The following is a 14,668-nucleotide window of genomic DNA, read 5'->3' as shown; positions in this document are numbered from 1 at the left end:
GGCTACAGCACGGAAACTGCTTTGGTCGCACTGACCGATGATCTCTGGAGAGCCAGGGATGGGGGCCATGCCTCTGTCCTAGCGCTCCTTGACCTCTCAGCCGCCTTCGATACCATCGACCATGGTATCCTTCTGCGATGGTTGCGAGAGGTGGGGGTGGGAGGCACCGTCCTTCAGTGGTTCTCCTCCTACCTCTCGGAAAGGTCTCAGTCGGTGTTGGTTGGAGGGCAGAGGTCGACCCCTAGGCCCCTTAAGTATGGGGTGCCGCAGGGTTCGGTCCTGTCACCCCTCCTGTTTAACATCTACATGAAGCCGCTGGGTGAGATCATTCGGCGGCATGGGATAAAATATCACCAGTATGCGGACGATACACAGTTGTATCTGTCCGCCCCGTGCCAACTCAGCGAAGTGGTTGACGTGATGTGTCAGTGCCTGGAGGCTGTTAGGGTCTGGATGGGGGTAAACAAGCTTGCACTCAATCCTGACAAGACCAAGTGGCTTGTGTTTTTCCCTCCCAATAATTGGCCATGTATTCCATCTCTCAGGCTGGGGGGTGAAATTATATGCCCCTCAGACAGGGTTCGCAATTTGGGAGTCCTCCTGGACCCACAGCTGACTTTAGAACATCATTTATCGGCTGTGACCAGGGGGGCATTTGCCCAGGTTCGCCTGGTGCACCAATTGCGTCCCTACCTGAACCAGGAGGGTCTCACAACAGTCACTCACGCGCTTGTGACCTCAAGACTGGACTACTGTAATGCGCTCTACATGGGGCAGCCCTTGAAGAGCATTCGGAGACTTCAGCTTGTCCAGAATGCAGCCGCGCGAGTGATTGTGGGTGCACCTCGGTACACCCACGTTACACCTATCCTCCGCGAGCTGCACTGGCTGCCTATCGCTCTCCGGATGCGCTTCAAGGTGCTAGTCATCACTTATAAAGCCCTACATGGTATTTGACCTGGGTACTTGAGAGACCGCCTTCTGCCAATTACCTCCCAAAGACCTATTAGATCCCACAGACTAGGCCTCCTCCGAATTCCATCTGCCGGCCAATGCCGATTGTCGACCACACGGAGGAGGGCCTTCTCTGTGGCTGCTCCGGCCCTCTGGAATGATCTCCCCATGGAGATCCAGACCCTCCCCACCCTTCAGGCTTTCCGCAAAGCCGTCAAGACCTGGCTGTTCCGACAGGCCTGGGGCTGATGAGTTCCCATCCCCACTCAAATTGTGTGACTGTTGACAGCTTTTAAATTGTTTCTGTATTTTGTTGTTTGTCTTTTGCTTTTTTGCTTTCTGTATTGTTCCCTTCCCTTCCGGTTTGTTAGCTGCCCTGAGTCCCTCCGGGAATAGGGCAGCATACAAGTTTAATAAACCTTGAACCTTGACCCAGCTTGAACATGCAACTCAGATGGTATCAAAACAGGAGATCCCTGACTTTTTCTTCTTCTTCAATCTTAGCTCCTTAAAATGTTGGTTATATCTGTATCTTCTTTTTTGTCTTTTCTCAGATGGTCTTTTTCTCTTTCTACTTCGCCTGGAGAAATTCAGCAGAACATTTCAACCTTAAAATAAACCATTTGTTAAATAAATAGCTTGTCTGTTTTAAAAAATCTTCAGCCAACTGCTTAAACAATAGTACAACTCATCTTATCCATAAGGGTTAACAAATGTTTAATGACCTGATCTGGCATTTGATTAAATAGCTCCAGTAATAATCTGAACTGGTTTCAGAAAATATAAAAGTCAGCCTTCATCACATTATTATAAGCCGATGGGTTTGCAACAGGGACGCTCCCCAGATTTCCTGATTGTGATTTAAACACAAACATTTTGTCTTTGAGGGAAAAGCAGTAATTTTTAAGAGGGGAAGAATTTGGTTGTACCAAACCATCAACTTCTCCCACACAGAAACACACAAATATTTTCTTCCTCCTTTCCACCCACTAACAGATACACATTCCAAAAGATAAACTTTTCCCACTCAAAGTTAAAAATAATATTTACCCTGGTAATTCCATGTTTAGAAAAATTTCTAAATTATCCTAACATTCATCACATTAAAGGACTAAGTGGACTTGATACAAAGATTTTACCGTAGAATGAATCTTTTTTTTAAAGAAAAAAGAAAAATGAAAGTTCGCTTCGTGAGACAGAGAAATGGTTTTGGGGAGAAAAAAATCTTTAACCCTTTCCCTCTCACTAATTTACTTGCACTGTTCCAGAAATACATTTGCTCGGTTCACCGCCAAAAGGGCGAACGACAAAACCACACCCGACTAAACCGCGGTGACAAAACCGCGTGTTCTAAAGCGCTCTGACGAATGAGCGCTGAATCGCGCCGACAACAGCGGGGCGACAGAAGCGCGCTGTAAAACTAAACCTAATGCTAAACCTAACGCTAACCCTAACGCTAACCCTAACCCTAAACCTAACCCTAAACCTAACCCTAAACCTAACCCTAAACCTAAACCTAACCCTTACCTTAAGTTAAAGCACCCTTCTGTCTCCGCGCTGTTGTCGCTGCGCTGTTGTCGCCGCGCTGATGATGTCACGGTTTTAGCGACGCAGTTTAGTCGGGCACGGTTTTGTCGTTCGCCCTTTTGTCGAGTCACGCATTTGCTCCCCTTTTCTCCATTCTGAAGCAATTTTATATTATTCTTTTGCCATTAGCAAAATAAAATAAAAACGGTAATGTATCTTAGGTGCATCTTCATTTGTTGATTTCAGTTCATTTGTTGCCGTTTACTATCCTGAATTGTCTGTTTTGAATCAGAAGGGGGATAAAACAAACAAAAAAAATCTCATATTCATTACTACAAGATGGCTAAATTGTGTGTAGAAATAAATATCACTGGCTTTATAAAATGTGGAAAAACATTTAAAATGGTAATACAATTGATTGTGTATAAAAATGAGGAAGGCAACCAGATCAACAGGATATATTTCTCTGGTTCAAGGAGTTTGTTGACTGTTTCCATTTTATGACTTATTATTTACATCCTGTGACACTTTTAGAAAAAGTGGCTGAAAGATGACCCAGAGGTCAGAGCAGCTGTTTCTAAATACTGTACTTAAAGTCCCACAAAATACAAATAAATTATGCCTCTTGGTGCATTGATTATAGTTCCCTTTGGAAGTAGGTTCTTTTTACAAGAGATGGTAACTGTCCTTTTCCTCTAAGAAAAACCTTCTGTGCAGGTTGAGCCAAATCTTAGCAAAGATAGGGAGTGCCAGGACTGCCTTTACCAAAATCTATAGCACCATAACTGGTTGCTGCTTGTGCAGAGAGAGCAAAGCCAAGAGAAATGAGAGCCACAAAATAGCAGCATTTCCATATCACTGAAGCTGTTGCTTGTGTATTCTGAAAAAAAGTTCCTTTGAATCCTAAGAACTTTTCATCAAGAACACTTGTACAGTAAAATACTGTAGTCTGCGGCTTATTCTCAATTCTTTCACTGACTCCTGAGAGATTCTTGATTGTCAATTGAAGCACGAATGAAGAAATATCTCAAAAGTGCACTTATGGCTTTCTCTTCATACCATTCATTTGTCACACGCCAATGTCCAAGGCACTATTTACGTATAGTGCAATTAATCAAAACATTTTCATATTACAATTGTTTTATGGTGTTTTAAAAAAGATAAAGTGATATCAGGACAAAACACAGAATAAAACCGAATAGATGAAATGGTCTTTATGTGTTCAGATGCAAGACTGAACAGTGAGAATATTAAAATATATCATGATAAGAACAACAATGGTTATGTTACCATGCCATGTCTTGCCTTAACCATACTTTTTTTCAATAACTCATGATTTGTTTGGTTTATTCAACGCACCATTACAAACCGCATATGCTAAAGTATACATGAGCCAAGCACATTGTAGAGTCCCAGCCAATGGAGCAAAGTACTAGAAATGAGACATTGCTACGACTACTATGGTATGGATGAGAATACAGTAAACTATTTCTGGGTAGCTGCTGTTTGTAAGTACAAGTAGTCCTCAACTTACTACCATTCATTTAGTGACCGTTCAAAGTTACAACAGCACTGAAAAAAGTGACTTATGACCAGTGGTGAAATTCAATTTTTTTTACTACTGGTTCTGTGGGCGTGGCTTGGTGGGTACGGTGTGACTTGGTGGGCATGGCTTGGTGGGCGTGGCAGGGTAAGGATACTGCAAAATCTCCATTCCCACCCCATTCTGGGGCCAGCCAGAGGTGGCATTGGTAGTTCTCCGAACTACTCAAAATTAACCTGTCAGAACCTGCTGGATTTCACCCATGCTTATGACCATTTTGTACACTTACAACGGTTGCAGCATCCCCATGGTCATGTGATCAAAATTCAGATGCTTGGCAACTAACTCAAGTTTATGATGGTTGCAGTGTCAGGTGTGTGTGTGTGTGTCTGTCTGTTTGTCTTGTGATCACCCTTTTGCGACCTTCTGTCAAATAAACTCAATGGGCAAACCAGATTCACTTAACAAACTTTAACAACTGCAGTGATTCACATAGCAACTGCAGGAAGACATGTTGTAAAATGATGCAAAACTCACTTAACAAATGTCTCACATAGCAACAGACACATGTTGGGCTCAATTGTGGCCATACATTAAGGACTACCTGTATAGCTGTGTATGGTAGTGCTTTTGTAGTCCGAGATCAAGGTTGCCTTTGGATGAGTGGCTAATACAGCCCGGTGAAAGCCAACAGTGTGACTGTTCATTTATCAGTACATTACTAGCTGCGTCATAAACTTTCTCCCACTGCAGAGCAGATAGTGTCTTGCTTTGGCACACTCTCTCTGTTTACCTGCACTTCCTCTGCATATACATCATGATTCCCCATCAGCAATAGAGTGTGTGTATCTCTTTCAAAACATGAGTATTCTCTCTCTGGTGATTCACAACTTGATTTTGACCAGTACAGTGGTTTGCTTCTGAGAAAACCACAGAGTTAAGGAAATACATCTTGGTTTTAGTGATCTCAAATGCAACCCCTTGGGTATCGTTGCTTCCGTTTTGTCATGGGTTCAGGACAAAGCTGTGAGGACTTTTCTCCCGCTTCTTCCACCTGTGTACTATGGAATGCCGAAGACTAAGAAATAAACCGACTGGATAGGTCTGAGAGCAAAGGGCAGGAAGGCCATTTCTATTTTCAGCACCGCTATGATTCATTATAAAAATAGGAAAAGAAAAAAAAAATCAAAGGAAACCAGGCTAGGAAGTCTCAAAACCTAAGGTTAGCCACGGCCGTGGGTGTAATGCTTTCTTTTGCCTTCTTCTCTTCCAGCTGGTTGAGCCAACTTCTGTTCCTCCCAGTGTTTCAGACTGTCTGCGGCTAGATGTTCGAATCCCTGCAGCTCAGAGCCAAGCTTGCTCCAACTACCAGGCAGACCTGACTTTCACCCCCGGCTTCCTCTATCCTCCTGGTTAGTAGAACTGTTCTTTATATAGCAAAGGCATACATAATGTTTTAATTATCTGGATGTGGCTGAGTGTTTAAACATATACATGAGTGGGATAAGCGTGGCATTCAGGAGGAGGGAGAAGGGGGGAAGACAATATAAAAGAAAACATGTTGTGGTATTTCTTGCCCATAAGAAGAACATAATATAACCATTGCCTTTTGTAGGCACAGACTGTAGGGCCATGGGAGGTGCAATTCTAAATATTTGATTCCACAGATTTGCGTTTAAAGGGAATAAGACTGAAAGGCAGCTGCGAGAAAGATCAGCTTATAAAATAAAGTAGAAATATAAACAGCAGCAAGAAGTGTACACAAGTAGTCCTTGACGTATGACTATAACTGAGCCTGAAATTTCTGTTGCTAAGTGAGTTTTGCTCCATTTTGCAATCTTCTTCCCCACAGTTGTTAAGTGAATAACTGCAATTGTTAGTGAATCATGCAGTCATTAAAATAAATCTGGCTCCCCGCATTGACTTTGCTTGCTGGTGGCCAACTGGGAAGGTAATAAATGGTGATCACATGACCCCAGGACAATACAAATGACATAAATACATGCCAGTTGCCAAGTGCCCAAATTTTGCTCATGTGACCACAGGGTTGCTGCAACAGTTGTAAGTGTGAAAAACAGTCATAAATCACTTTTTGGGGTGCCTTTGTCTCTTCAAACAATCACTAAACGAATGGTTGTAAGTTGAGGACTACTTGCATGGAAGCCGTATGGAGAGTCTGGGCAGCTTACTATATATATATATATATATATACTACTCCTGGAAACACCAAACCTGAAGTAGTCTGAAGCAGCCTGAAGATGACGAATGAGACTTCGTCGAAACGTCGCCAAGACATCTCCAATTCTACGCGGGAGAAAACCTGAACAACTAGAGACCTACATACTAACACCCGCGAAAACCTCAGAAAACATATACACACACACACACACACACACATACATACATATATATATATATACACATACATACATACATACATACATACATACATACATACATATATATTTATTTATTTATTTATTTATTTATTAATATATAAAGATAGATGATGGATGGATGGATGGATGGATGGATGGATGGATGGATGGATGGATGGATGGATGGATGGATAGATAGATAGATAGATAGATAGATAGATAGATAGATAGATAGATAGATAGATAGATAGATAGATAGATAGATAGATTTTGTAAGCTGCCCAGAGCGGACTTGCAGCAAGATAGGTGGCAAAACAAATTTAATGAATAAAAATAAATAATTTAGGAGGATTATAGCTTATCTTTTCAATTCCCTTTGCCCTGTTTTGGCCAATGATGCAGTAAGGCATTTTGGATTCTGAACTTCATACTCTTATGCTCACCCATTTTTCAAAATTAGTTCTACTACATATGAAGCCAGTTTTCATTCTCTTGACTGGGTCCTAATTTATTCCCCAAAGCCCTAACTGCAGCAGTGACTCAGATTTTCCATCAAAAATGGAATATATTCAACATATTCACAGCAATAATCCATATTGCTACGAATATGTTGAGAGTGTAGGGCAGATCTACTTGGATATGAATAACCATTCCACCCAGCACAGGTTTCTTCATGGAAAATTTTAAGATGGCAATTTCCAACTTTTCTCACTATTTCCCCATCATTTTTATACATACCCAAATACATAGATATCCATTATGCTATTTCCTTTCCGTCATGCAAACTGCAGCAAAGGTGTAAAAGATAAAAATTCAACAGGTATGTCATAAACTAAGAAAAAAGCTAAATAAATATAGCCAAATCCAGCTTACAAAACCATTCACTATTTTTCCATACCTTTCTAGCCTTACAACCATCCTAATTTTTACAGTGCCTATATATTTTTCTTCTTCTTCCTCCTCCTCCTCCTTAGCTTTCTCCTCTTCTCCTTTTTCTTCTCCTTCTTCTCCCTCTACAATCTCATCATTTATTTCTCCTTTCACCCTCACTCTATGACCATCTCAAGGGACTTCTGTACTGTCCACTCTTTTTTTATATTTGGTCCACATTCGTTCTTTCTCTTCCTGTTGAGCTACATACACGGCTTATGTGATTAATATTCACTGCATTCAACATATTTTTATATTTGTTGTGGACATATTGTACCCAACACTCTCTTCCATAGAAGAAAGTGGGCAGAAGCACATTCTTTTACACACATGTTTTCATTTCTTTTGACAAGTACTCATACCTCGCAACAGACCACATACTTCCCGCTTCCTTTCTCCACCCATCCTTAAGTGAACTGGAAACTATACTATTGCCAATCCCTATCCTGCCCATGTTGTGCCTGTTCTGAGTCACCATGCAGTAATATACTGTCCTAATGATGTATGTGCAGCACCTGCTAAGAAAGCAATTTAGTGATTCCTCCAGTTTTTGCTGTCCTCCTTCTTCTGCTTGTTACCAACTAGTAAGAAAAATGTCTGCTAAACAAAGCAGACATTTTTAATCAAATGAATATTGGGCTTTTAAAACAATTACATCTGTACCTGTCTTCCACACTCCATTCTGTTACAGTCTGAATTGAATGAAGTTAAAAAAAACTCACTAAACAAAACAGAAGGGGATTTTCAAGTAGCACTTTTATTTAGAAGTAGCTGATAACTAGGCGTTGCTCGGGTATTTATTTATAGGGGGAAAATGTCTGGACCAAACGTAATGTCTAATGTTGGATTTTCCCCCTTACAGAGGGAGCCCCCTTGTGGAGTACTGTGAAGCTGTTACCATGGCAACTTCACTGCGCTGTACAGTAGAAGCCATTTTATGGCAGTAGTGTAGAAGCCATTTTAAGGCACAACAGGCTGTATCTTAACAGACACATCCCAAGGGGTGTTAGGGGTGTCTTACCGCCACAATATTTTTTTTTTCCAGAGAGTAAGCCATCTGTGTGCCATGTTTGGTTGAAATTGCTCGAGATGTTTCAGAGTTTTGCTGGAACAAACCGATAGATAGATGATAGATAGATAGAAAGAAGAAAGAAAGAAAGATAGATAGATAGATAGATATAGATATAGATATAGATATAGATATAGATATAGATATAGATATAGATATAGATATAGATATTGTCAACATCTCTCCATTAGATAATTAGGAAAGAAAGACCACGAGCCTCCATGTGTGGAAATCAAGTGTACTTTTACTAATTATAAATGATTAAAGGCATAGCGAAGCGAAATCTGAATATTTAGGCGTGAAAGCGATTGATATATAGAATAGCCCATTCCCCTCCCCTTGGCATCACAGTTACAGTCCAATCATAATTCTCCCAAGTGTCAGGTGTGAGATAATTTCAAAAGGCATCACGAAGATGGAATGTCGGTGCCGTTAGTCCTGGCGGGAAACTCCCACGCATGCGTAGTCCGATCAGCAGCTGAACTCCAGAACCTTCCTCCAGCACAATGAGTAACCCCTCCCAAATACCATGCCCTCCCTCCCCGTTTCATGGCAGCCGAAGCAACAGCAAAGCAGAGGCTGACAGATATAGATATAGATATAGATATAGATAGATGATGGATGGATGAATGGATGTAATGTTTTTGAGTATTGAAATGGTGTCTGATAATAGGGAGAATACTATTATTATTGTCCCTTTCTCCAAAGGCAAAAGATAATCAGAATGAATAAAAACTTTACAGGAGAGGTTACTTCGTTAAGTTTTCTTGGGAAGATGTTGGCCAAATTCATGAAAAGTGACAAGCAAAAATAAGAGAGTGTCTTGCATTTTAGGTCAAGCAGGGAATGTGCAGATCAGATTTCTGCTCTTTAGTAGTTCATAATTAATGTGAGAATTTTTTCCTTTCTTGATGTAGTTGAAGTGAATTACAGAATGTATGCATGTAAAGGGAGTTGAACTGTAGTTGCTTAGAATGATAAGAACATGAAAGACATACAGCTATTTATTGCATGGCCATATAAATTGAATGAATGAACAAATGAAAAGCTTAGAAAATTATTCAGCATTGGGCAGGGACCAACACAAGGATATGTGATGTGTTCAATTATTTATTTATCAATGAAATTACACAGAATGCTTATGATGATGCTAGAGGGATGTTTTGGGGAGGTTATAAAGCTGTACACATATTTGTGTGCAGTTGATGGCAAGAGAACCTGAATTATTTGCAGCAAATTTTGGAGATTCCATAATGCAATGAATAATATGAATGAAATGTTAATGTTTTGAAGGTCAAAATAGTTGTGTTTAAGAAGAAAAATAGGTAACATATATTATACATACAGTAAATGGCTAAAAACTAGAAGAAGCAAATTAATTTAGAAGAAAGAAAAAAGCAGAGAACAGAATCTCTTAGTACTATTTGTCAGGCTGGGACTCTGAAACATTTAAAAAATGTCTCTGGAATGTTTGTTGAAGTCAGTGTCCTTCTATTGTAATATAATTGTTTGAGTGGAGTGCAGGAAGTATTTAAACAGTACAGAAGTAAATTCTTCAACATTGAAATTAATATACTATTCAGCTAAAAAGAAAACTGTAGGTGCTTTTGATTCCCCCCCTCCCCTCACTATCCATGTCATTAATCCATACTTTTATTCACACAGACTTCAGCTCACCTGGCCTTGAGAAGTATGATGCTCTAATTACTAGCAACATTGTTCCTATGTACAAAGGATTTACACGTAAGTTTGGGGAAATTTTGGCATGATATTGCTTGGTTAAGAAAGAAGGAATGCTTTTTCATATCATGTTTCCCTCCTGTAATAGCTCCCTTGATTTAATCTTGGTGTTTGGTGGATGTTTTGGGGGGAAGACCGCACATTTCTATACCCCTTGATGAACAATATAAAAGTTGGTATTGTTGTTTTTATTATTATTTCAATGTAGGTGACTCCAGAATAACAGTAGACAGTTTACATTTTAATAGGAAAGAAGGAGGAAGAGAAGAAGACAGCAGAGAAAATGTATACTAATATTCATCAGGCACATTCTTTAATCGGAAATATTATTTGACTTAAAGAGAACAAGGCAGCCATTGATAGTGATTTTTGTAGAATCTCTTTTAAGGAATTACTATACTTTGCTAAACTTTGCTAATAATTTTTTTCACTAGGGAAAATAGTAGAGCCTGTTCAACCCTATATTGAACAGACTAAGAAAAATTCCTAAGATAGCAGATGCTGCAAAGATTCACAGAAGCAAGGGGGAATAGTAGATTTTGTACAGCATCTCCATTCCAGATATCAGAAATTTAGGGTTAGGATTAGGACTGATCAAATCAAAGACTGAAATTTTATTTCATTATTTTATTTTTATTTATTTTATTTTATGGCTTAAAAATAAGAGTGTAAGTTTTCACCAAACAATGAGAACATATGTTCCCATTGCTTCTCTATTAACTTGCAATGGAAAATGTGCATCCTTACATTTGATTCTGTCTTGCTGTGCCCCTAATTACAGGATTGTGGAATTACTTCCATAGTACCCTACTTCCAAAATATGCTTCTGAGAGAAATGGACTAAATGTCATCAGTGGGCCTATTTTTGATTATAATTATGATGGGCACTTTGATTCTTATGACACAATCAAACAGTAAGTAAATTTAAAAGGCTTAAAAGTAAACCAATATCTTAAATTTTCTTATTTGCTTAGAATAATTTCATATGCAAAGAGTGTAACTGGCTTTAGCAATTTTCGCAATGAACATGACATTTCAGATCATTCCACGGATTATTTCATCCAGGCAGTTTTACAGAATTAAGTTTACTGTGGTTAAGGCAATAAAATTTAAATGGTTATCTTTAATCTCACAATTATGGTTTATTTCTATGCGTGTAAAGCAGGGACGTGCAGTCAGGGGAGGCAGGGGAGGCACGGCCTCACCAGTGTCATGATGAAAAGAAAATAAAAATTAAAAGGAAAAAGGCTAAGGTAGTTGCTGCCAGAGTCACAGTGGATGACTCTGCTTAGTGCTAACTGTAGAGGGAGGCGAGATAACCACGTGCCTCCTTTGCATGAGGAATTTTTAGCCTTTTAGCCCTTGCTTAACTCTGAGCAAGGGTTAAAAGGAGAAAAATTCCTTATGCAAAGGAGGCAGTGGTTCTCTCGCCTCCTTCTCTAGCAGCAGCAGGTCTTGCCTTTTTATTTTTACATTTTTTACATTTTCATCATGGCGGGCGGACAAGAGGAGAGTTGAAATCCTCTGTGACACAGCTGGAAAAGGTATGTGGGTCGGACGGAGGGAGGGGGGAATTCAAAATTATTGTAATTTAATTTGTAAGTAATTTTTTATTGTAAGTAATTTGTGTGTGTGTGTGTGTGTTTCTTTCTTCACTTCACTCAAACAAACTCTCTCTCAATTTGAGAGAGAGTTTGTTTGAGAAGAGAGGGGCAGCCCTTCCACCCCCACCGGGAGCCCCATTCAGGTCCCCTCTCCCTTTCCTCCTCCTCCTCTCCCCTTTCTTTGCTGCCTGCTGCCTCGCCCCCCTGCCTCCTCTGTCCCTGCCACTGTGTCTGACAGGCGTCTCACGTTTATGTCCGCCACAAAGGCGAGACGCCTGTCGGACACAGCGGCGGGGTCGGAGGAGGTGGGGGGTGAGGCAGCGGTGCATGGCAGTGGCAGGGACTTTCTCGGCTCTGTGTCCGACAGGTGTCTCACATTTACGTCCGCCATAAATGTGAGACGCCTGTCAGACACAGCGCCGGGACAGAGAAGGCGGGGGGCGAGGCAGAGGAGCTCCTTCATGTTCATCCCCTTCAGGGCTTTTCCCGCCTCCAGGACATTCCTGAATGGCATGAAGGCAAAGCCCCGGAGCTTCCCATCGGGCTTCCTGGGCAGGGAGGCTTCCAGGACTGTCCCTAAGGTAGCGAAGGTGCTCTTCAGCTCCTCTTCCATGCACTTGAAGCTGAGGTTGCGGACGATCTTCTTGGGAGGCCCCCCTGGCCTTGTGGGGCTTCGGCGCTTCCTGGGGGCCTCTTCGCCGCCGCTGCTGCCACCTTCTCCCACCACCCTCTGCTTCTTCTTGGGCCACGCCAGCACCAGGCTGACACGGCGGCTGCCAAAGATGAGAATCTCGCTCAGGGCCTGCTGTGCATCCTCCAGCAGGGAGAAGCTGACAAAGCCCAGCCCGTTGCACGTCTCTCCACCGGGAGCCGTCACAGCCATCACCCGCCGCCTTGCCCCCCACCTCCTCCGTCTCCGCCACTGTGTTCGACAGGCGTCTCGCGTTTATGGCTGACATAAACCCAAAACTCCTGTCGGACACAGTGGCGGGGACGTTGCTTCTTGCCACTACCGCGCTCTGCCGCCTTGCCTCACCTCCTCCTCCATCCCCGCCGCTGTGTCCAACAGGCATCTTGCGTTTATGGTGGACATAAACGCGAGATGCCTGTCGGACATAGTGGCGGGGACGTTGCTTCTCGCCGCTACTGCGCTCTTGCCTTACCAACCGTAATCCTCACCGCACATCATTGGTCTAAAGGTAGTCCTTCACCGGTCAGTTAGTGATGTTTGAAATACTGACTGAACTATTTAGGAGGCCCTTATGACCCAATTTGAAGTTCTGACAGTTAGGACGCCCCTGAAGTCACAGCCATTTGCAGCACCCCACAGTCATGTCACTGCTTTTATGAGTTTGCCCAAAATCAGCATTTGCGTCTAGTTTTCAACAAAACCATATCAATAGGAGACCATTGGTTCATTTAATAACTACAGCACTCTTGTCCTCTTGCAGGTTTGTAAACAATACAAAGATTCCCATTCCAACCCATTACTTTGTTGTGCTGACTAGCTGTGAGGATCGAACCAACACTCCACTGAATTGTCCACCAGGCTCTTTGAAAGTTTTGCCTTTTATTCTCCCTCATCGTCCTGACAACTCAGAGAGCTGTGCTGTAAGTCTGGCAACAATGATTTCCAAACATTTTGCCTTGTCATTTCACAAATTTACGATTTTTTAAAATTTCCACAATAGGACCTAGCCTATAGATTCTTCTAATGTACTGGGTTATTAGACCATTGTCTTAATAATAATTAAGTTCAACAGTGTTTTGAGCTAAATACAATTGAATTGAAAATTTATTAAGATTTTTAATGTCTGATTCCACTTCCTCCTCCTCCTCCTCCTGTATACCTACAGGAGTTAATATTAGGTTCTGTTTTGAAACAGTGGCTAAGAAGCTAAAATACAAATCTGTAATTCAATGTTTACATTGCACTTCTGTTACAAATGAAGCAGATGGTCTTAATCAAAACAAATTGCTTAGCCCAGACTCTTGTCTGCAATACAGGAATGTACGCCAGAATATTAAATGGAAATGAGTATACTAGGTGGGAAATGTATATACTTTAATAAGCTTACAATTGTAAATGTATATAAATAGCTTCAGATCTTCTAAACTCGAGAATTCAGACATATCATTTTGGCCCATTTTATTTTCCCACTTAAATAAAAAAATCATAGATCATACAATTGGAAGGGGCCATTTAGGCTACTGAATCCCAATTCAGGGAAGGAATAGAATTAAAGCATTCCAGACAGAAGCTTTCATCCAAGAAGCAATGGAATTAGTTGAAACTAATCAAGGAGAGAAGCAACTTAGAACTAAGGAGAAATTTCCTGACAGTTAGAACAATTAATCAGTGGAACAGCTTGCCTCCAGAAGTTGTAAATGTTCCAGTTTTTAAGAAGAGATTGGATAACCATTTGTCTGAAGTGGTGTCCAACTCTGTTATTCTATTCTATTCTATTCTATTCTATTCTATTCTAAGGAGGGAAAGGCACCTGCTCTGTAGGCAATTGGTTGCACTGCCAAACTGTTTTTGCTGTAATGTCTTGAGGTTTTCTGTAGCACCCAGTCAGAATCTGCTTTTCTATAACTTAATTCCTCTAATTAAGATTATTATTTTTTGTACTCTGGAATGAGGGAGAACAAATCTTCTCATTCTTCTATGTGACATCCTTTTAGATGCTTGAAGTGGACTACCGTTTTCCTCTTCTGACATCTTTTATCAGTGCTTAACATTCAGTGCTTGCAGTTTTTTTTCATACAATTTAATTTCAAACCCCTAGTCATCTTTGTTGCTCTTCTTTGAATCTGATCTAGTTTCTCTAAATTAGGAGTCTCCAAACTTGACAATTTTAAGACTTGCAGACATCAACTCCCAGAATTATTCAGCCAGGAATTCTGGGAGTTGAAGTCCACA

General features: G+C 41.0%; 1 protein-coding gene across 3 annotated transcripts in view; it reads left to right on the top strand.

Annotated features, from left to right (window-relative positions):
• Nucleotides 1-14,668, top strand: part of LOC106538434 (venom phosphodiesterase) — an 83,080-nt gene that overhangs the window by 67,297 nt on the left and 1,115 nt on the right. For 2 of the 3 annotated variants that reach the window (XM_087718479.1, XM_087718480.1), the window contains 4 exons: nt 5,298-5,436; nt 10,067-10,144; nt 10,923-11,055; nt 13,197-13,356. In XM_087718479.1, the coding sequence (XP_087574605.1) occupies nt 5,298-5,436; nt 10,067-10,144; nt 10,923-11,055; nt 13,197-13,356 (510 nt within the window). Of the gene's footprint in view, nt 1-5,297; nt 5,437-10,066; nt 10,145-10,922; nt 11,060-13,196; nt 13,357-14,668 lie in introns of those variants that run through there. The other variant, XM_087718481.1, reaches the window with a different exon arrangement.

The sequence above is a fragment of the Thamnophis sirtalis genome, unplaced genomic scaffold, assembly GCF_051295495.1.
Source record: "Thamnophis sirtalis isolate CommonGarterSnake01/CBP01778 unplaced genomic scaffold, rThaSir2_p1.2 scaffold_6, whole genome shotgun sequence".
NCBI lineage: Eukaryota > Metazoa > Chordata > Lepidosauria > Squamata > Natricidae > Thamnophis > Thamnophis sirtalis.
This window is presented reverse-complemented; position numbering and strand designations above follow the sequence as displayed.